The sequence below is a fragment of the Brachycentrus maculatus genome, unplaced genomic scaffold (genome assembly GCF_059751285.1).
Source record: "Brachycentrus maculatus isolate JH-2025_06_01 unplaced genomic scaffold, ASM5975128v1 h1tg000008l, whole genome shotgun sequence".
In the NCBI taxonomy this organism is placed as follows: Eukaryota; Metazoa; Arthropoda; class Insecta; order Trichoptera; family Brachycentridae; genus Brachycentrus; species Brachycentrus maculatus.
Window position 1 is genome coordinate 155,900 of NW_028280763.1, and position 21,796 is coordinate 177,695.

The window sequence follows — 21,796 nt, forward strand, 5'->3', positions numbered from 1 at the left end:
ATCCATTTGATATTTAAATAATATACACATATTTGCGTATACACATGATTTTATTTTTATTTTTATTTTTTATTTTGAGGTCAGGGTATCTTGTTTCCCTTATGTGCGAGCAAATAAGGTCTATTGTGACCTCCCTGTGTATCATAGCTCACGACCTATCTTGGCGGTAAGAGCTTCACCTTCTCGGAGTCTAGTAGTGGTCCTCCAAGGATGTAGTTTCGTTTGCGAGCGAGTGCGTCACAATTTTAGAGAATGTGGATTATACACATGTTGTGTGGATATACACATTATACAAAAATACATTTAAAAAAATATTATTTTACAAAAAACTTATTATTTTAATTTATTTTAACACAATACACACATACAAAAGAAAAACTTATTTTATAATTTTGTCGCCTACTTTCAAAATCCGCCAGATCCATCTAAGTCAATTTTATGGAAATTGCTAAATTCTCCGTATAACACTTTTGTTTCATGTCTTGTCCATGATTTGTCCATCTTTAGAGGAAATATTATGAAATAGAGAATTATCCGTTTTTTTAAATATTTTTCAGTACATAACAAAAAACACGACACACAAACCGATAATGACGTCATCTTAATGCTTGGCCCATCCCCGCTCTGTAATTGGCCGATATGGGTCATAAGGCAAGTTCCATGAATAACGCGGTATTTGAAATACAACGCTATTTTTAAGTAATTTTTAGCAGGGTTTTCAAGGAAATAAATATTTTAAAAAATGAAACCCCCAATTAGCATTCCGATAGAGTATTTTTTTATAATCTTATTGAATCGGATCTGGCGGATTTTGAATGTAGGCGACACAATTACCGTTTACCCATTCCTTTATTTTGCTATTGCTCTATAATTTTGTTTATCCTCTTACCTCCACCGGCAACAAATTGAAAATGCTTGGAACTATATATCTAAGTGTTTTACTTCCATACTTATTGCGCACTCTTGGGACCATCAACCCTTCGTTTTGAGTAAAACGAGCATCGTAGTTGTGTACGAGAAGATTTTTATACTTTTTACTAATCTATTGGTCAACTATGATATCATATTATTTTTTGACATCTCATCAAAGATGAAGAAGAATATGGAAGTCTGGGCATTTACGGGGCTGACGACCATCATAGGACCTATGACGTCCGTCATCCCCGTAAATGCCCAGACTTCCATATTCTTCTTCATCTTTGATGAGATTTCAAAAAATAAGATGAAAGTAACTCCTGTAATTGGAGATAATCCTGATTTTGGACACACTCAAAATGTTGTTAATCTATGATATCCATCAAAATAATACAAATATTTCCCCTGGACTGAATCTGAAATGTAAGACTGATCACCTTGCCTTCATAAAATTAACGATCAATTTGACGCAGTGTCTTATGTACCATTGGATGTAGATGCGGGTAAAGAAAATAAAAAAACAGCATGATATTTATATTTGACAGTTGTTTGTGCAGCCTTTATACATACAAAGTGTAACGTATTTATTTGTTACATGCATTTAAATACAAATTTAGCTATGTTCCATACAATTTGCAGTAAGTCTCTTCCTTACAAAGTAATTTATGATACCACAGATCCTACTATCCCCGTTTCAGTAACAGATGTTGAATCTTACATTGCAGCAAGTAGTGCAGTAATTTATAGTTCAAAGATTATTCCTAAGATGCAGAGTGCACTCTATCTCCTAGTGGAGGGTGGTTCATATAGGGGATGAGATATTACCATTCAATTGCAGCCCTCAAACTCTTTGTTAGCTTGAAAATTCATTGTATTAATGGTTTTTTATTATCTGTTTTCATCCAAACGTTTGTTTGCAGTGCTATTCTTTTCATACCAAGATTAACATTAAAAGTTCTACATATGCGAAGCAATCTATTGGGATAAGAATATGAAACTCTGGATATTTACCTTTAATTAAAATGTAATTTCGTTTCAAAATAACATTAAATACTTTATTATAACGTAATTATAATGTCTACCGATATCGTCAATGTTATTAGTTTGAAAATGCCATAACAAGGGGAACCAATTGTCAGAAATATATTTTTTATACGTTTTTTAACAAAAAAAATCAATTTACCAGACTTACAATATCAGTGTTTGATTTTATTATTAGATATATTATAAGAAAAGGAGTACTTAAATACCTTTATATATGATTTCTCAGCCGCAAAAGTGCAGATTGCTTCTGCTGAAGAGAAAGTTTCCTTTGATTCAACACCAGTTAACTGGGTTGCCTTAACATAATTAAATCCTTACCAGGCAAAATGTTCTCCTGAACAAAATCTCACTTATGCAATGAGAATTGAGAAGCTTAAAACTTGGATTAATTATAAACTTATGTTTCTCCGTAAACCAGCTGAAAACATCAAGTCGTTTGTTAAAAACGGAGAGGCGACAATTCCAAGAACAAATATTCGTGTATACATATAAATATATATATATATATATATATATATATATATATATATATATATATATATATATATATATATATATATATATATATATATATATAAATATATAAATGTATGTAGATAAAGGATGAAGAAATGGAGTTGGCAAAAGAAGAATATGCGGATATGCGGAAAAATGATGTATGATGTTACAATGGTGATTTTTTAAAAATTTCATTATAACATTGGAAATACGTGAATAAAATTAAATACATTAATACATTTCATTATCACATACGTGTGTAAAGTGATCACTCAAACCAGCCTATGACGGTCGTAAGCCCCGTAAATGCCCAGACTTCCATATTCTTCTTCATCTTTGATGAGATGTCAAAAAATAATATAACATTGGATACGTTTTTAACACTATTTTTATAAATATAAATAATATTACTAGGTACATATATTTTATAGGGTACCTTCACAAAAAAGACAAGCTCTTGTACTTGGAGAGGGAGTTCTCTTGTTTTTTTTACTTGTATAGTCTGTGAATGTTTAAAGTGTTCATTAAGTTTGTGTTTGGGTCTATTATATTTTTTAATTTCTAAAAGGAGTTTCTATATATATATATAGAAATGTATTTCATATTTCAGGCTTTACAAATCTTGTAAACTTTTCGTCTACAATCTTAAAAAAACGCGAACATAACACTTATTTTAGTCCACGTGAGTCATATATCAAGATATTTTGATGTCTCGAGACGAATTACTATTTTTACGAAAGGGGTGCAGAAGTCTGCGAATTTACAGAGCTTAGAACTTGTCATTTACTGTTATCTTATAGACTTATGAAGCATTCACTTCTGAATAAATATCCTTATTATCTAGATTTTTCTTTTTATGTAGGTATATAGAGTATTACTAAGTATGTGTGTGCATGTTAATGTGTGTAACAAGGAATTTCCGCATAACATACTCGTATAACGTGTAATTATAGATTGATGGTTGTGTTACTGACTGCACTGTGACATCTTGTAATCCTATAGTTCAACAATTCGAGATGAACATGACCCCGTACACTGGTACAACTTGATTCGCTAATTAATCTGATAATTGCACGTCGATGCATATTTGGAATCAACGGAGGTATTAATCCGTGCGATGTGCATCAAAACTGATACCGTATCGCTTGTTAGATAAGCATCGTGCTTGGTCACCCCTTGTACTACAATGATTGCATTAATCGATTAAAGCAAATACTAAATAAATTTACTTCATAAAATGATATTTTTTTTCATATTATTTTTTGACATCTCATCAAATATGAAGAATGATATGGATCTGGTCATTTACGGGGCTGACGACCGTCATAGGCTGGTTTAAGTAATCACTTTACATACGTGTAACATTCACCAATTCTACCCATCATTGACAACCACACTACTCAAATTCTTGGAAGTTCTATATATATGAACCAATTTAGAAACCTTGTTCTTGAATCACAAGACATCTATTGGTGAAATGTAAAGAAGCCCTTTATTAAGCAGAAACTCTTGTATTATACTTCCATATTCTTCTTCATCTTTGATAAGATTTCAAAAAATTATATGAAGAATGACTCCTATAATTTAAGATAATCCAGATTTCAAAATGTTGTAAAATTGTTTTTAATCACTTTTTTATTTAAATTAAAATGTTTTGTAAATCTTATTATTGGTACATTTTTTCCAACAGGTTTCGACAGAAACCTTGTCATCAACAGGGTTAAACATGTACCTTAAACAGGGATAAAATGTGCCACCAAGTATCCGCGAAAAACATTCATGAAATTAATTTTACCTTTTCTTCAATATTTTGATTGAATTGTTTTATGAGTAATAACATCATGAATGAATCCAAATATTTATTTAAAAATCGAAATTTTCTCTCCTGGAGAGCTATTTTTACATTTTCGACATCTTAACATAGGTATTCATAGGGCTTATGACCTGTCATTTGCTTATTAATTTACCACTATACATAAATGAAAGATTCACCGTTCTACTCACGGTTGACAGCCACACTACTGAAATTTTCTTCACCATTGTTAAGACATCAGAATAATAACCTCTTTCCAAAAAATTTCATATTTTTATTGTCAATCATGGGTAGAAGGGGGAATGTTGCACGTGTGTTAAGTGATCACTAGACAGTCACTTTATAGTAATATGTTTATATTTCATTTAATATGTTATAACCACTATTTTTAAAAATTATGAACGTTTTACGTATATAAAATGATCACTCATACCAGCCTTTGACAGATATCAAGACCTGTTAATACACAGACTTTCAAATACTTAATTATTTCTGTTGAGATGTCAGATTTTTATTTCAATTATAAATTTTATGCAGCTATTTACCAGTGATTCAAAAATGTTTTTTTTTAATATAAAAATTACTATTTACTCTAAAAAAAACACTGATTTGTGATCGAGTATTAGACACACTTAAAATTAAATGAATTTAATTTATTACCTTTTTTTTCGTCATTCTTTTTACTATGATTGTTTTTTTATTAAAAAAGAGAGATATTTGTGTTTTTATTATTTACACAAATGTTTTAATTTCATACTTTTTATGAGCCTAAGCAACTCATTATTAAAAATAGGCATCAAATTATAGTAGTGTGGGTTCGAACCGAAAAACTCTGACTTAAAAGTCCGCGACACTAACCACGGGACCACAACCCTATATAACATAACATATAACATAATGTTATGTTATATATGCCTTGTTTTATATATAACATAACAATTTGTATAGCCTCCCATCAGTCTGATTATATCGGTAACGACGAAACCCGGTCGCTGGTCAAATAAATATAAAGTGGAAAAGCTAAAAATATTGGTTTTAATCTAATAATACATATTTTCATGTTTACTTTTTGGGGGTATTTTCGCTGATATACAACGCTTCATGAAACTTATTTGTGCCAGGATCCTTTTCAACCGCATTAAAAAAACACTAAGCCAAAAATATAAGAAGCCTTTACATTTTCACGCACGGTGGACGCAATCGAATTATCTTTTGATGGCTTAGATTTAGATCTTGGAAAAACAAAAAGAAAAACCTTTATTTTCCCAACGAAGATAAGTGAATGCAATTTGGAGAGTCACAAAGCAAAAATCCACAGTGAAAAAGTTTTTTTCCGAGGGATTTTTTGCGGCTTCCACGAGCGGCTAAGGATAAGATCTATTAGACGCGATACAGACCAAAGCGAGCCTTGCTATCCTAAATGTCACACGAGAAAATGTTGACCAAAGTTTCTCTTATTTGATTTATCTCACAAAGTTGTTTGTCACGATTGGAGTTTGTGTTAAAGTAGTACGTACATATATGATAAAAGTTATATTAAAAAACTTCCCGTAAAAATAAGGGATGAAATATTGTACGGCCTGTGAATGAAACATCACTTCATTAATTGATTTGGCAGTTACTTTTTGGCGATTTTCATTTTAATTTTTTACTTCACTATATACGTTACAATAAATTATAATAAAGTGAGTATTCCAGTACCAGAGGCATATTTCACGATTTTTTTAAGAAGTTTATAATTTGACCAGTTATATTTTATTCATAACATTTTGAGTGTGTCTAAATACTTATTCACGTATCAATGTTTTCTCACTTTTGTCCGCCTCCGTAGTGTAATGGTCAGCACGCTTGGCTACCGTTCTGGAGGTCCCGGGTTCGATTCCCAAGGGGGGTAAAATAAATATAAGTGATTTTTTCACTGTCATATTTATTCAATATTACCCTGGACTGGTACCTGAAGCGGAGGGCTGATCACCTTTCCTTCATGTGTAAACGATCAAGATAACACTGCGTTAATATGACACAGTGCCCTATGCACCATCGGGGTGCGGATAAGGGGTTTATTATTATGTTTTCTCTACTTCGGAGTTATTTTTACATTTTTTACATATCAACGAAGATGAAGAAGAATATGCAAGTCTGGATGTTTACAGGGCTTACGACCCGTCATATGCTAGTTAAGTGATCTTTTTACACATGTGTAATATTCACCAATTCTACTCATGATTGACAACCACACTACTCAAATTCTTGGAGCTGGAATCACTTGAACTTCACTAGAGACATCTTTGACTGAGATGAATGAACCTTTTTATTTGTATTCTACAAAAAACTTCTTTCTTTTCACCAGTAAATGTCTCTAGAGAAGTTCTAGGGATTCAAGTACTATGTTTTGAAATTAAATTATATATACAAATTTTCCAAGAATTTGAGTAGTGAGGTTGTCAATATTGGGTAGAATTGGTAAATGTTACGCGCGTGTAAAGTGAACACTTAAACCAGCCTGTGGCGGTCGTAAGCCCCGTAAATGCCCAAACTCTCTAATTATTATAATCCACGTTGAGATGTCTGAAATAATATGAAAAATAACTCCATTAATTGGAGATGATCCAGATTTTCGAACAACTATTTGGACACACTCAACATGTTGTAACTGATGGCTATTGTGAACTCACGTGTAACTGTGTCAAAAGATTGATCAATATGCCTAAGAGTTCCAAAAATTTGATAAGTGTTGTTGTCAATTATGAGAAAAATGGTGTTTGTTACACGTGTATAAAGTGATCATTTAAACCAGCCTATAATAGGTTTATTTAGACGCCTGTTTTCTAAGGTGCTTTTTCTTTTTGCTTAGGTGGTGATGGCTCCTTTACAAAGGACACTTCTTATCTTAATGCAAAGGTTTTCCTATTTTTAATGGTGTAACAAGGAGGGAAATTTAGCAAGCCATTAAATAAATCCTCTTTATTGGCGCTAGTAGTGGTTAGTGGGCGGGTAGCGGGTAGCCGGGGTAGCGGGAACGCACGAATGTAGGAAGAGCAATCATTGTAAGTAATGGCGTCTTCCAAACTGAAACTATTGGCGAAGGGAAACGCCGGTCCAGTTTATTGCTCTGTACCAACTAGCTTGTATATCGTATTTAGAGAAACAAACAGCGAAACCAATAACCAATGTTTATTAGTAATGAATTGATACGTAATTGACAAATTTTGGAGATGAATGTCTACATTTTTACTAAAACAAAACGGAATTTTTCATATAATTTTTTTTCATCTCAACACACATGAAGCAGAATATGGAAATCTGGGTATTTACGGGGCTTACGACCATCGGCTGGTTTCTTTGGTATAATTGGTGAATGCTACACGAGTGTAACATTCATCAATTATACCCATGATTGACAAACACACTACCCAATTCTTAGAAGTTCTGTACATCGCTCACTTTTTTAAAACATATAACATACAAAAGTCACATATCGTTCACTCCTTTCAAGAACGTCATAAATCAAAAAACTTGATTTTTCAGAAGAACGTTTTTAAAGTTTAGAAAAATAATACAATGTATTAAAAATAAATATCAAGCCTCTTTTTGAACTTTCAACTTTGCAACAGATCTTTTTAGGTAGAACCCGAAGGTTTTTTCTCCGTTAGAAAAATATTTTGTACATTTAAATAAATAATTAAAAAATACCTTTTCTTTAAAATGCAAAACACTTTGTGCCCTGTAGCGGGTAAATATTAAGTTAAAAATATGCCTCCTTTGCTGGGATATAATACATTTTCTGGGCATTCCGAAAACATGCACAACTGAAAAATGATGATTTTTTTATTTATGACGTTCTTTAAAGGAGTGAGCGACATATCCAATTTCGAAACATTGTGTTTGAATCATTAGAATTTCACTATGCATGTGTATAAGTGATTAATAAAAAACAGCAAAATTTAGAGAAAATACTAATTGTTTGTGGTATGTATCACTCAATTTTCGGTGTTTTGAAAAAAAATATTAAAAATGACATAAAAAAATAGTAGAAATTGGTCATTGGTTTAAAACCACACAAATTATACATACATACGTAAAATATTCGTATGTATGCATACTACACATTGTATTGGTACAGACATAAATCCTGAAGCGCTGCATGTATTCCCCAAAGGATACATAATCCGCCTCCTGAGAGCATATTTCCGTTTGCGTGTTCAGTAGAAAGTGGTGCCTTCACCACAATTTTATAAGCAAATCAACATTTGAAATCGTGTTCAATTCACAAAAATCAAGGCAAGGGTTTGTAACAATGAATGTTTTGTTTAGCAAGCACAAAGCAATATTTATTTAAAAACCACTGAGTAAGCTAGTCACTTTAAAAAAACTTCCTTACTTTTATGGTGCTTAACTATTGCGTGATTCGAATAAGTAAATTAATAAAAGCTTTCCATATTCCAACAAAGATGGCTGTTGTAAGCTCACTGAGATTGATCAATTTATAAAGGAGTTTCTAAAAATTTTAAAAGTGTGGTTATCAAGAATGGGTGGAGGAATAGGTGAATTTTACACGTGTGTAAAGTCAAGTCCGCTTCCGTAGTGTAATGGTCAGCACGCTCGGCTACCGTTCTGGAGGTCCCGGGTTCGATTCCCAGGGAGGGGTCAAATAAATATAAGTGATTTTTTCACTATAATATTTATTCAATATTACCCAGGACTGGTACCTGAAGCGGAGGGCTGATCACCTTTCCTTCATGTGTAAACGATCAAGAACACTACTTTTATGTGAAACAGTGCCCTATGCACCATTAGGGTGCAGATGAGGGTTTTATTATTATTATCATTAAAGTTTCTCTACTTTCAGTACACTAACGTGATGTTTAAACCGTTTCCTTCAATACTAATGTCAAAAATGAACCTTGCTTGTTTGAAGCAATCACTGCCGCATATTGAACACGTAAACGAAAATACGCCTGTCGGGGCGTCAACAGAATTTAGCATCGGGAAATTGATTCATACGGTACTAAAGGTAGATAGTTGCAGAGAATACCTATTGGTGTAGGCCGTTTTAGTGCCATACTTTATCGGTAGAACTATGTAAAAGCTAGATCACGATATTTGGCACCAAAACGATGAAATGCCCAGACTTCCATATTCTTCTTCATCCTTGATGAGATGTCAAAAAATAATATGAAAATAACTCCTGTAATTGGAGATAATCCAGATTTTGTGAACAAGTATTTGGACACACTCAAAATGTTGTAAAACGATGAAGCTTTTAATTTATTACTTATATTTATTTATTAAGAACAAACTGCAATCGATTTATTAAAAATCAAATTATTTTCAATACATACAAACATTTTGCCTTGATATGCTCGATACCATAATGCGAATGTCAACTTCAAGATATGATATGGAAATCAAATGTCTTCCCAAAGGCATATGGCGAACTATACTTTTTTTCATAATTGCAAACTGGCAACGTTTCTCTGATATTTCGTGGAACATGAATATAATGTTTTGCCATCTAGAGATATTACGGAAACGTCGCTTCTCTTTCAGTCAAGTGATGAAATTTATACCAAAAATAATGAAATCACGCGACAACATGATATATGATTGAGACAGATTGATTTGCACTACTTTAATATCCGACTGAAAGCTGACAATGAATGGATTGTTGTTCATCTTTCAATAAAACTGAATTCATCGAAATAAGTGTCGCCGTAGATTTTACCAGACAATAGCATTTACCAAGTAAAATTTATTATAAAAACTTATTGTAAAAAAAAAATGTAGAGAAATTTTGCGGAAAGTTGAAAGCAATTAATGTGTTTTCATCCTATATTTCAACTTAATTAAAAGATTGTCAAATACATTTAGACAGTAGATTTTTTATAGATTGTAATTTTACACATTTCGTTATCCGCAAATCAAATTGTTAATTTTTTTACGAGACAGTGAAAAATAAAAATTTTAAGTGCTCAATTATACAAAACCTCTTATTTTTATTGACAAAAATATAATGGTCAGTAAGTAAATAATCAAGAACTATTTATTTTCCGTATCGTACTCAGATATTAACCACAGTTAATCCTTTAACCGCCCCCAATAATTCCTCTCTTTTCCTTTTCCTTCCTGTTAAATCTATTTTTTTATATCACACCCTTTTTTTAATCTCTGCATGTTTTTAAATAGTTTTATAACATAAATGTGGAATTGTTTAATTGGCTTTTTTTAACGTAATAATTTTTTGTTAAAAATGTAATGTAATGTTTTTTATTGTTAATGTAAGTATTGTTTCTAATATCATTTTTTTATATGTAAGCTGTACAATTCTCGAATAAATAAAAATAAAATAAAATATTCCTATTACGTGAATTACACATATCTCACTACATCGTTTTATCTCAAGGTTGAACTTCCCTTTTTGCAGATAAATTATTATTCTAGACACGTTTTAAAAACAGTGACTTAGCAAATTGTGAAAAAGCTTACCTAACTATCTACCCCTTTACAAAAACCAATTTTAGAATAAGTTCAAAGCTTAAAATACATTTTCTCAATCAATAACAATAAAATTTAGAATAAACTTTTTTTTAAATTAATATTATTATAACATTATAAACATGACTCGTTCAAATAAGTATATTTTTTTTAATATTTGGCAATAACTGTATAGGATAACAAAGATAATTTTAAGATGAAAATAAAACACTTACACAATTCCACTCTTGAGTTTATTTATGTCAACAATACTAGTTTCGAGAAGTTAAGATTTTTACATCAACAGGTTTCGTAAATTATAAATATGAGAGTAATACATTTAAAGAGGTAAATAAAGTTTATCTTAATCATTTACTTCATGATAGCAAGATGACCAATCCTGCGATACAGGTTCCAGCCCAGGGTAATAAAATAAATATTGGAGTAAAAAAAATACCAAAATATATTTTTTACCCTCTCTGGAAATCGAACCCAGTACCTTCATCACGATAGTCTAACGCGCTAAAGGCAGACATGAAACAACACGATCAATAAATCTGTCAATAATTTTAATCGTCAAAATGATTTTTGCCTTATATTTTAAATATTTTTTTAGATGGGAGTTGCATTTATTATTTGCCTTGTTTACAAGGTTTATTAATCAATTAATGGTTTATTGTTTCCTCAAGCTATGAACTATATTTAAAAATATGTTGTTCTTGGCCAGATGAAAGACTTTAGTCTACTTTTTATGTTTTATTATTATTTTTTTATTAAATACAGTTACATTTTTTATACAATTAAATATAAAAAATATATATAAAAGAAATACTATGCTGAGTCTCTTCAGAGAAGAAAATTAGCTCTTTTTCTTGGAGAGGGATTTTTTTTGGTAATGACATGTTAAACATTAAAAAAATATATTACTTAGGAACATACATTTTTATACGGTGTGAGGGATTTATCTTGTTTATATTTTTTATTGTATAGTCTGTATATGTTTTTATAGTGTTCGTAAATTTATTTTTTAGAGTGTTATTGTCTTTTATATTTTTGTTTTCTAAATTTTTGTTTCTAAAAATGTATGGGTCTATTTGTGAATTTTTGTTTCTTCTAACAATATATTTAAAAGTCTAGCATAATCGCACGGTTAGCGTTTATTTCAAATTATACATAAACGACAGTTTACAGGAACATGTAGTCAAGGTTTACTTAGGTTTGCGCTGCATAAAAAAATATGTGTATGCTACTACAGGCTTTATTTTGGAATGACGCCAAAGCTTTTGCCAGATAGGAGAAATGGCACACAAAAATCTCGATTCAGAGCTTTTAGCGGAGCTTTTTGAATTCATGAAGATCCCGTACTGAGTGTTAAAATATAAAAATTCACTTCACTTGCAATATTAGTAAAAGATATTTTATACTTTTATGCAAACCCACAAAACTTTAAACTTATTTCAAAAACTTACATTTATTTACTATTCTAAACTTATATTATTATTTACTTGCGTTGAATTTGGTTTACACGTCTCGCTTATATAATCCCAGGATCAATTCCTTTGGGGCTCAAAACAAATATGAGTGATTTTTCAATCTTATATTAGAGTTTTTAAAAGGAATAACCCACAAAGCCTCTACTTTAAGAGGCTTGTCTGCAAGTAGGATAGTAAGGATAAGGAAGTTAAATGTGAAAAAAAACATATATCACAAACACCCAGATCTATTGAAAATGAATTTATTATACAATTTGCCGGGAATCGAACCCGCGATGCCAGTTTTGCAGTCGAGGGCACTACCTAACTACGACACGGCCTGTCATTTTATTTGAGTTTATTCAATTTAATTTTTTATTTAAGTTTTACTTAGTAAATACCACAACTTCTTAAAATCTACTGTGACAAGTGTTTCAATGCACTCCGCATCATTTTCAAACACGGTGTTTAATAGTAGTATTTACTTGGTTAAACTTTAATTAAAAATGGATACATTTTACCACAAAGTGACTGCCAACTCAATAAAGGAAAATAGAAAATCCATTTAAGTGGAAACATCTGTTTAACCTGGTGAATTTTGTGATTTTTCTTGCAAAATTCCTGATCGTTGAATTTAGTATTTTTTCCAGAGTCAATAACCTTCTCTTTATTCTAGATTCATTTCTAAATTACGATGTTATGTTCATCATTCATCTTCATGTGAAACAATCATTCATTTTCATTTAACCCTTCTATCATGTAGTAATAAATATTCATTAAAATCATTCTCCATTAAAAGATCCATCATTTAAAATTTTTCCGCGCTTAATTATCTAAAATGAGTTGTCAAGAAAAGAAAAGATATAGTGTCCAGAAGAATTTAATGTACACATTAAAATCTTTTTTCTATCTCAAAAGATTTATATACATAAGCAACAGCGTGTCAAACTTACATTAGCTTGTACGAGTACAAATTTATAACCTCTAGCAATTTCCGATTTCAACCTTTTTTCATTATAATAATTTAAACATACTTAATACAATTATTAAGTTTGTTGTTTGCTAAGGATAGGAAATTGATAGAGATATGAAAAAAAGATTGAATGGTGCACTGAAATAAGATGTGGAAAATTAAAGCCTATCGACGATTGCTAAACTTACAGTACACAACAGAGTCCTGGTAACAACTCTGATGTGTGATTGTGAAGCTTATAATCGGGAAAAGAAAAATGAAAGTAGACTAAATTCTGTTGAATTGCAATCACTCAAATGCGTATCTAGCAAAACCATATATGATAGATGTTTGAACAATGAAATTAGGGCTGATATAAGTATTATCGATTAAATTGAGAAAGGTGTGTCAAGATGGTTTGGATATGTGGAACAAACTGGTGAGAACAGGATGTTAAAAGAAAAATATGAGGCGAACATACTTTGAATCAGAAGTAGAGGAGAAGACAGAAGGACTTTTGGCACGATCAAATATTTTGAGTATTGAAATATTGTCTGATCAGGAGTCGGATTAATCGAGGAGTATATTTGAAGACCAAACGCGTTATTTGATAATGATGCTGAATGCATGCAAACACGTGTTACTACGAATTTAACGAAAAAGTGATAAATAATTAAGTTAAATAAAAAAAAATCGTTATATTTACCAGAGATGCACCACTGTGAGTGCAGTGGTGCATCTTTGCAAGGTGTTTAATTTTATAAAATATAATGACACTAAAGGACATGTATTTTTATAAATTCAATTGAATAATTTACAGTGACAATAATGTCAAGTCTTTTCGCCGCTTGAACGTTTTGAGCACAGCTTTTTGTGAAAAGAGCTCTTTCACAACTTTCCAAAAGTTCTCATTACAAAATAGAAGCCAAACTCAATTTTTCTCGGAGCGATCTCGAAAAAATGTTAATTGAAATTCGACTCTAAGGGAAAATACTCACTGCGAAATAAAATTTTAAATAACTTCTAAAGCGCGGCTTCTCAGAAATTGATATCCACTTTTGTACACGCTAAGTGGTGTTTTACAAGATTTTCGGAAAAATAATAAATTTGAATAAATTTTATTACATCATTTTGGAGATAACAACTTTATTATTTTTCTTTCTTATGTTGCGTACATCGCGTAATATAATTTTTTATTATTTTCCATTTACTTTTGACGAAATTTATTATTTTCATGTTAGATATAGGTCACAGGTTCGATTCCCAGGAGAAGAGAAAAAACAAATGAGTGATTTTTAAGTTTTTTTTTTTTAAATTTTCAATCCAACATTTTGCCTCACCAAAGGGTTAGATTGAAAACTTTAAAAAAATATATTTGAAAAATCTAAATAAGAATTTTAGTACAATAATGCAGAAGAAAAATAGTCAGTGCATTTATGGGGCTGACGACCCATCATAAAAAGTCATCATTTATTCACATTTTACTAATCATATTACCCATGATTGACAACCAATCCAGTCAAACCCCTTTCGGACGTTCCAAACATTTAAGTAGAGTGTTTATCAATCATGGGTAGAATGGTGGATGTTAAGAGTGTGTGAAGTGATCACTTAACCAGCTTATGACAGGTCATCTTCTTCTTCTTCTAACCCTTATCCGCACCCAATGGTGCATAGGGCACTGCATCGTAGCGACGCAGTATTATCTTCTTGTACCAGTCCAGGATGATATTAAATAAATATGAGAGTGAAAATCGGCCATATTTATTTTGACCCTCCTGGGAATCGAACTCGGGACCTCCAGCACGGTAGCCAAACGCACTGACCACTGCGCTACAAAAGTGGACTGACAGGTCATAGGCACTGTAAATACCTGGACTTCGTCTTCATTGAGATGTCGTAATGTTATAATAAATCCCTCATGGAGAAACTCGTGGAGATATGAACACGGATTTGGACTCACTTTAAAGTGTTGTGGAAAGAAATTAAAATTAAATTGTATCAGCAAAAAACAAGCTCAGCTCGAAACACAAAAAACCTCTCAAATGATTCAATATTTATAATTTGAAAATTAAATATGATTAAAAACATCCTTTCTTTACCTTTTAAATATTCTTATCTTCTTCATTAAAGTATTAATAAAACCTCAAATCGTTTTCAAAAAAGCCTCCAGCAAATATTTAATCGCGTAGGATTCTGCTAATTTGTTTTAAAAATAATAAGACCCACGCGTAAGAAAATCTTGTTTTTCGTAAATATCAAAATTTATCGCTGTTAATTTTCCGAGATAATGTTGAAAATCCAATATAAAGTGCCCATATTGTATTCTTTTAATCGTGAAATCTGAGTACTGATGAAAAAAAAATAACGAAAGCATCCCTTTGTGCTAGAGTAATTGGAGAAATGAAGCATGTTTAAGGATGACACCCTTTCAACGACGAATAAAATCGATAATCTTTTTTATTGTTTTTTATTCTTTTTATTAAACAAAATTATTGAAAAAATACTTTTAAAATATAAATAAGAAATAAAAGTTCTATTAAAGTATAATGTTTTCGAGTTTAGAATGTTAAAAACACAAATTTTCAAAATAATGTTATTTTGAAAGCTTAGCTGATTTTTCAGAGCTTCTGAAATTCAGCGATAAATATATTTAATGATGTTATCTGGAAGTCAATTTTTCAATTGATTTTCAAGACGAAAATTTGTTTTGAAAGTTGGACTCGATTTTCACATTTTTACATTAAAGCTTTTTGAAGGCAGAGTGAAAAGCAAATAGTCTCGCAAATAAATTATATTCTAGCTCCGTTCTCATATAAACGAATAAGAACTAAATTGTTTATTCTTGGCACACATTGAAAATTTACGGCACAAATGATATCGATTTAAAGAAATTTCCTTTCGCGCATCAATTATTTGTTGAAGTTGAGGAATTTTTCACATTTTGTGTGTACTCAGTACAACTACAAAATTTAAAAAAATTTACCTATTTTCGAATTGTTTTAATTTAATATAATATAACCTTTTTTTAAATATTTTTTAAATTATTATTCCGCCAGAGTAATCCACTTCCTGTCTTATTTTCTTTTTTATTTTTTTATTTTTTTTCATAATACATAGATACATTTAAATATACATTTATTATATGTATTACGGCTCTTTAGGCATGGCCTGTGTTGAGCTGAATACTAACATGTTAATACAATTTTTATATTATTTTTTAATATATTTTTTTTAATTATTAGATTATAAACATAACATACGGGAGATACAAAAATAATTTACAGTATAAAGGTTTTTCCATAAGATAATTACACCTGGACTTTAATTAATTCACTTTCTACCTTATCCCTTTCAATGCTAAGCAACCATCGACGGACACTGTTCTTAAAGACCTGATCACTCCTGGAAATTTTTATCTTAATCTTATTTTTAAAGTTATCATATAGTGCATTTCATAATTCAATACCATAATCCAATAACACCTACGTGCCTTAAAAATAAAAAAAATTCTGAACTCGCAAAATCGCCTTATATCTGGAGACTAAGTAATTTTAATAAATCAACGCGTATAGAACTTTTGCATGTATGTAAATAAAACTGGTCTTCGTTTAAGTAATCTAGAAAAATAAGATGAAACAAGTTAAGCAATTAATTAAGACTTACCCAAGATTAATAATAAGCCAATTCAACTTAAAGTCCACTTTAAAAAAATATTCCCATGGTGATTCCAATTCATCAATATTCTCTATCTTTCAAAAAATAATTTTAATAATTTTAGTTTTATATAAAAAGCAGACCGTAACAATTTCACTTTTGTCTACCTTTGACCTAATGCGGAATGATTATTCCGAAACCAGTAGTCACTAAGTAGTGTTTTCTTGAAGTGATATTACGCAATGTAAACGATGAAAGAAAAGGAGAGTATTATTTTACTATACCACAAAGTTAACAGCACAAAATACATTTTAGATGAGAAATTGTAATCACAGTATCTTTGATTTATTGTGACTAAAGTAAAGAAGGTCCACTAAGTGAAATTTAAATAAAAAATACATGAATATTACCACAATGTGACTGGCAAATTTATTATTCATGAAACAAATATGTAAAAAAAACCGGTTCACGCAATTTTACCTTCAAAATATAGAGTACCTAACTATATTCCAAAATCATAAGACATTGTTTTATAGAGTTATGGAGTAACAAAATTACTTGCTAAATTTAGATGCCCCAAGTCTTCGCCTAACCTTTAAGACTTTAATATATTTTGAGGGTGGGTTATTTGTTTCAAGGGGTGTTTATCACCCAAAGGTTGCGTTGATGGAGGTGGTTACATTCTTGGGTAATAAGGGATGTGTTGCCCCCAAGCTGAGTTCGATATTAAATTGGACACTTCAGCCTAAATATCATATTACGAATATCCGGTTTAACTATGTTTCTATTTAAATAAATAATATTTCATGTTTCGCTAATAAGTCTCAATATAACTCTTGTTAATAAGATATGAAAACATCCTCAAAACAATAAAACTTTTTCACTCAAACAAAATGAGTTTTACGCTTTTATAAATACAATATCATTTTATTGCTGACAAAAAGTTTATGGCTTAAATTCTTGTTTTTGAATATAATGTTTTTCAATAATTATGATAAAACCCTGGAAGCCTATTTTCGGATTATTACAAAATGTTATCAAGTTAATTATGAGGTATTAGTTACGATTACAGAGACTTTTTTTGAAGTGCTTTGGCACTAAAATCATGAATTGAATAGTGCAAATCTGAAAAATATTTAAATGTTTTCAAAAGTTACAAATATTTGTATTAACAGGGTAAATCCTCAGGTACCGGTAGCTTGTGTTAAATGACTGAATTTCTAAAATACAAGCTTTACAAAATAGAGCTGTAAACAATAAATTTCGTATATCATACACCACTCATGTAAAAGATATTTATTTGAGCACTAATATAATAAATACCTTTTGACATTCTTCCAACGTATTAAATTATAAATAAAATACTTCAAATAATGTTTATAACAACTCACAGCAACACCAAACCGATTTTTTAACAGAGAAATTCATCGTTATAATGCACGAGGACAAAATAAAATACACAACTATGGACCTTACTCCAAACACAACTATGTTCGGAGTAAGGTCCATACAATACCCAAATTAACCAGCTACCAGACATAAAATAGAACCAAAATAATGATTCAAAACAAATGAACTGAAAAAATACTTACTACTATTAATATTACCATCACACCGTTTCCCCGGGGTAGGCAGAAAGGATGGAAGGCCACACTCTTCTGTCCTGACATACACTCCTCGCCTCTTTTACATCCATACATCTAGTCATACGTGCCCTCCGATTGCGCAGACTTTTGACATCGCCAGATTTTAGGTTCTGATTTATCTGATCGTTCCAAGTCTTTTTCAGTCGTCCTTTTTCTGTTTTTCCTACTACTTAAAAAATACTTTATGGAAAGATACTTGTGTTAGTGATCTGTTATTTTTTCTCATTTGTTTCATTTTATCTTATGTTTTTAATATGCCTATTTACTTTACCCTTTTATAGTTTTATATTTTATATTTCACTCTGTGTTAGTTTTGTTAAAAAAAAATTAATTTCTTGTTTGCGATTTAATTTATTTAACCTTAAATCCCATGTACTTAAACCATTTATGGAAATTACTCATCGGGAATATCATATATAAGACTTATGTATGTAATAACTTCAAAATACTTAAATAGCAAAAGACAATATTCATTATGGGTACGTTGTTTAAAAATGTGGTATCGCATTCGTGGAAGCCTGGGTGTAACAGACATTAATAGTAAGGAAGGAGAAAATCAATTGAGGTGGTATGGGCACGTAGGACGCAGAGAACCTTAACATATTGTGAACTAGGCAATCGCCATGGATCTTCCTAGACAGTCATCAAGAGGAAGACCAATTAAATAAGTCGTAAGCCCTGTAAATGCCCGGACTTCTAAATTCAATATAATCTTTCTTAATATATCGCTCACACCTTTCAACTACGTCATATATCGAAAAACTTGATTTTTCAGGAGATCATTTTAATGTTTTAGAATATAATGAAATGTATTCGAAATAAATATAAAGCCACTAATAGAACTTTTTACTGTACAACAGATCTTTTTAGGTTTAACCTGAAGGTTTTTTTTTCCATTTGAAAAATATTTATTAATTTGAAAAAAATAATTAAACAATACATTTTCTTTAAAATGCAAAAACAACACTTTCTGCCTGTAGCGGGTAAATATTAAGTTTAAAATATACTGCTTTTCCTGGGATATAATACATTTTTTGGGCATTCCGAAAACATCCACAACTGAAAATGGTCGATTTTTGATATATGAGGTTGTAGAAAGGAGTGAGCGATATCACAAAAGCATATTTTTTTAAACTTATGTATCACATGTTTTATTTGAGAATTAATCCCAGCGCGTATTCCTCCAACATTGTACAAGACGACACAGCCCGAGACTCGTCGGGTCGAGCTTCAAGTTTAAAGGCAAAAGCATCGGTATCGAGGAGAAAGTTGAAGCCGGGATTATCCTGTTTATCTTGCCTTGTTTTGTTTCACCCTTCCGTTTTGTTTTACAGGTCTCCTGGATAAGAAGGAAAGAGAAGGATAGACATCTGATTACAGTGGGAGTGTCTACGTACAACGCAGATCAGAGATATCAAATAATACACTTGCAGCATACAGAGGTATTTGGAAATACTTAGACTTTATATACTTATCTTGTTTCAGAAGATTATTGACTTTTTAATTTAAGTTTTGCTTGGTAAATACCACTATTGAAGTAAAACTTAAATTAAAAATGGATAGATAGTACCACATATTGACTTTGTGATATACAGATAAAAAAACCCGTATATGTGAAATATTAGTACACAAAAAAAAACGATTCCAGATTTAAGAGGTGCCACAACCTCAATTATCAAATTATCATTTAAACATTTTGAAGCTGGTCTATTGAAAAAACTTTTTATTATTTATACAAATATATTTTTGCATTCTTTATTTTTGTATATATATTTCTTATTTACTATTTTTACTATTTTGGACATTGCACTTAGTTTTATGCAAAAGAAACTTCAAGTTACCAATTGTTTTTCTAAGCATTTTTTACTACTTATTTATGTTTACCTTTTTTTAGAATTGGGTGTAGTTTTCCTTAATATAATTAAAAATATACTATCACACTTATGATAATTACACAACTGAATGTCAGGTCGTAAGACCTTGTAAGTTCCTCAGACATCCATCTATTGCAGGAATTTCCTAAATATTTCTAAAATGTATGAAGGCTTACAATTCATTTGTTTAATTTTTAACCTTTTCTTTATAAATTCAAAAAAAATCACATTGCACATTTAAAATAATTTAGCTTTAGTATAATTAATAACAAAATAGTAGTTTTGTTTATCTAACTTTTAAAGATGTCGTTTTGCAAAAAAATTAACCACACGCCAGTCCCTGTAGTTATTATTCATATATTTTACATTTTTAATCTAAGGTAATTATAAAAACAATTATGGTTTTAAATGTAACGCTATGTTAAAATTTAAAGCAATCACTGAATAATTTGAGTTTGTGAACTAATCAACAATTTTTATTTTATTTAGATATATACTTAATGCAATCATGGCTTCTGTTTGATTAACATATAAAAAAATGTGATTGCGGAAGTATTGATTGTTATATTGACTAGCATTCATGGCAAAATATTTCATGTATAGTTGCTTCGAAAAAAGAAAAAATCGCCCCATTGGTTCTCTATAGCCGTAGGGCGTAGAGAATTGCAGAAGCTAGAAGTGTCTGGGCAGACGTGCAAGGCATTTTTCGTTCCTCTTACATCATTGTTACTCCCCTACGGGAGTAATAGTGATGTGATTGTAGTGTACAAATAGTAGCTAAAAAAATATTATTTTAATTTAAGTTTCACTGAGTAAATACCATTCTTCTCAAAATCTATTGTGACGCGTGTTTCGATGCACCTTGCATCATTTTTAAACTCCGTTTGAAAAATAATAAACGATAAAATTTAAATTAAAAATACAAATGTATTGTCATATTTGCCATAAATGCACCACTGAGTAAGAAAAAAATAGAATGTAAGTAAAAAAATACAACCTTATATTAAGACCTTAAAGACTTTAAATAATCCATATTTTAAAAGATAAAACTTTCATTATTTAATTCAAAAGACACTTTTTGGTATTATATCTTTTCATTTTTAATTTAATATATACATGGTGAATACCACTTTTTTTCTTGAAAACCATCTTGACACGTGTTTCGATGCATTTCACATTACTCCGCATCAAAAAGTATTTGAAAATGTGGCTCAATTCATCACGATGGATTTTAAGAGACAGTCGTGTTGAGCGAGAAAAAACATAAATATTTTTCTAATTCTTTTCAAAATATTCACCGATTGCCTAAAAAAATTGTCACAACGATGAAATAGAGGTAAAAATACAAAGGGTTCGTATTTTTACCTATTGATGAGAATATTTGTATTTCTTTAAACTAGACGTGCTTACATAAATAATCTCAAAAAAGTAATATGATACAAGTGTTTTCT

The 21,796-nt window shown here is 30.5% G+C and overlaps 1 protein-coding gene across 1 annotated transcript in view; it reads left to right on the forward strand.

Annotated features, from left to right (window-relative positions):
- LOC148313562 (uncharacterized) overlaps window positions 1-21,796 on the forward strand; it is a 57,373-nt gene that overhangs the window by 11,746 nt on the left and 23,831 nt on the right. The window contains exon 3 of the mRNA XM_088260923.1: window positions 19,806-19,913. Within this exon, the coding sequence (XP_088117049.1) occupies window positions 19,806-19,913 (108 nt within the window). The remainder of the gene's footprint in view (window positions 1-19,805; window positions 19,914-21,796) is intronic.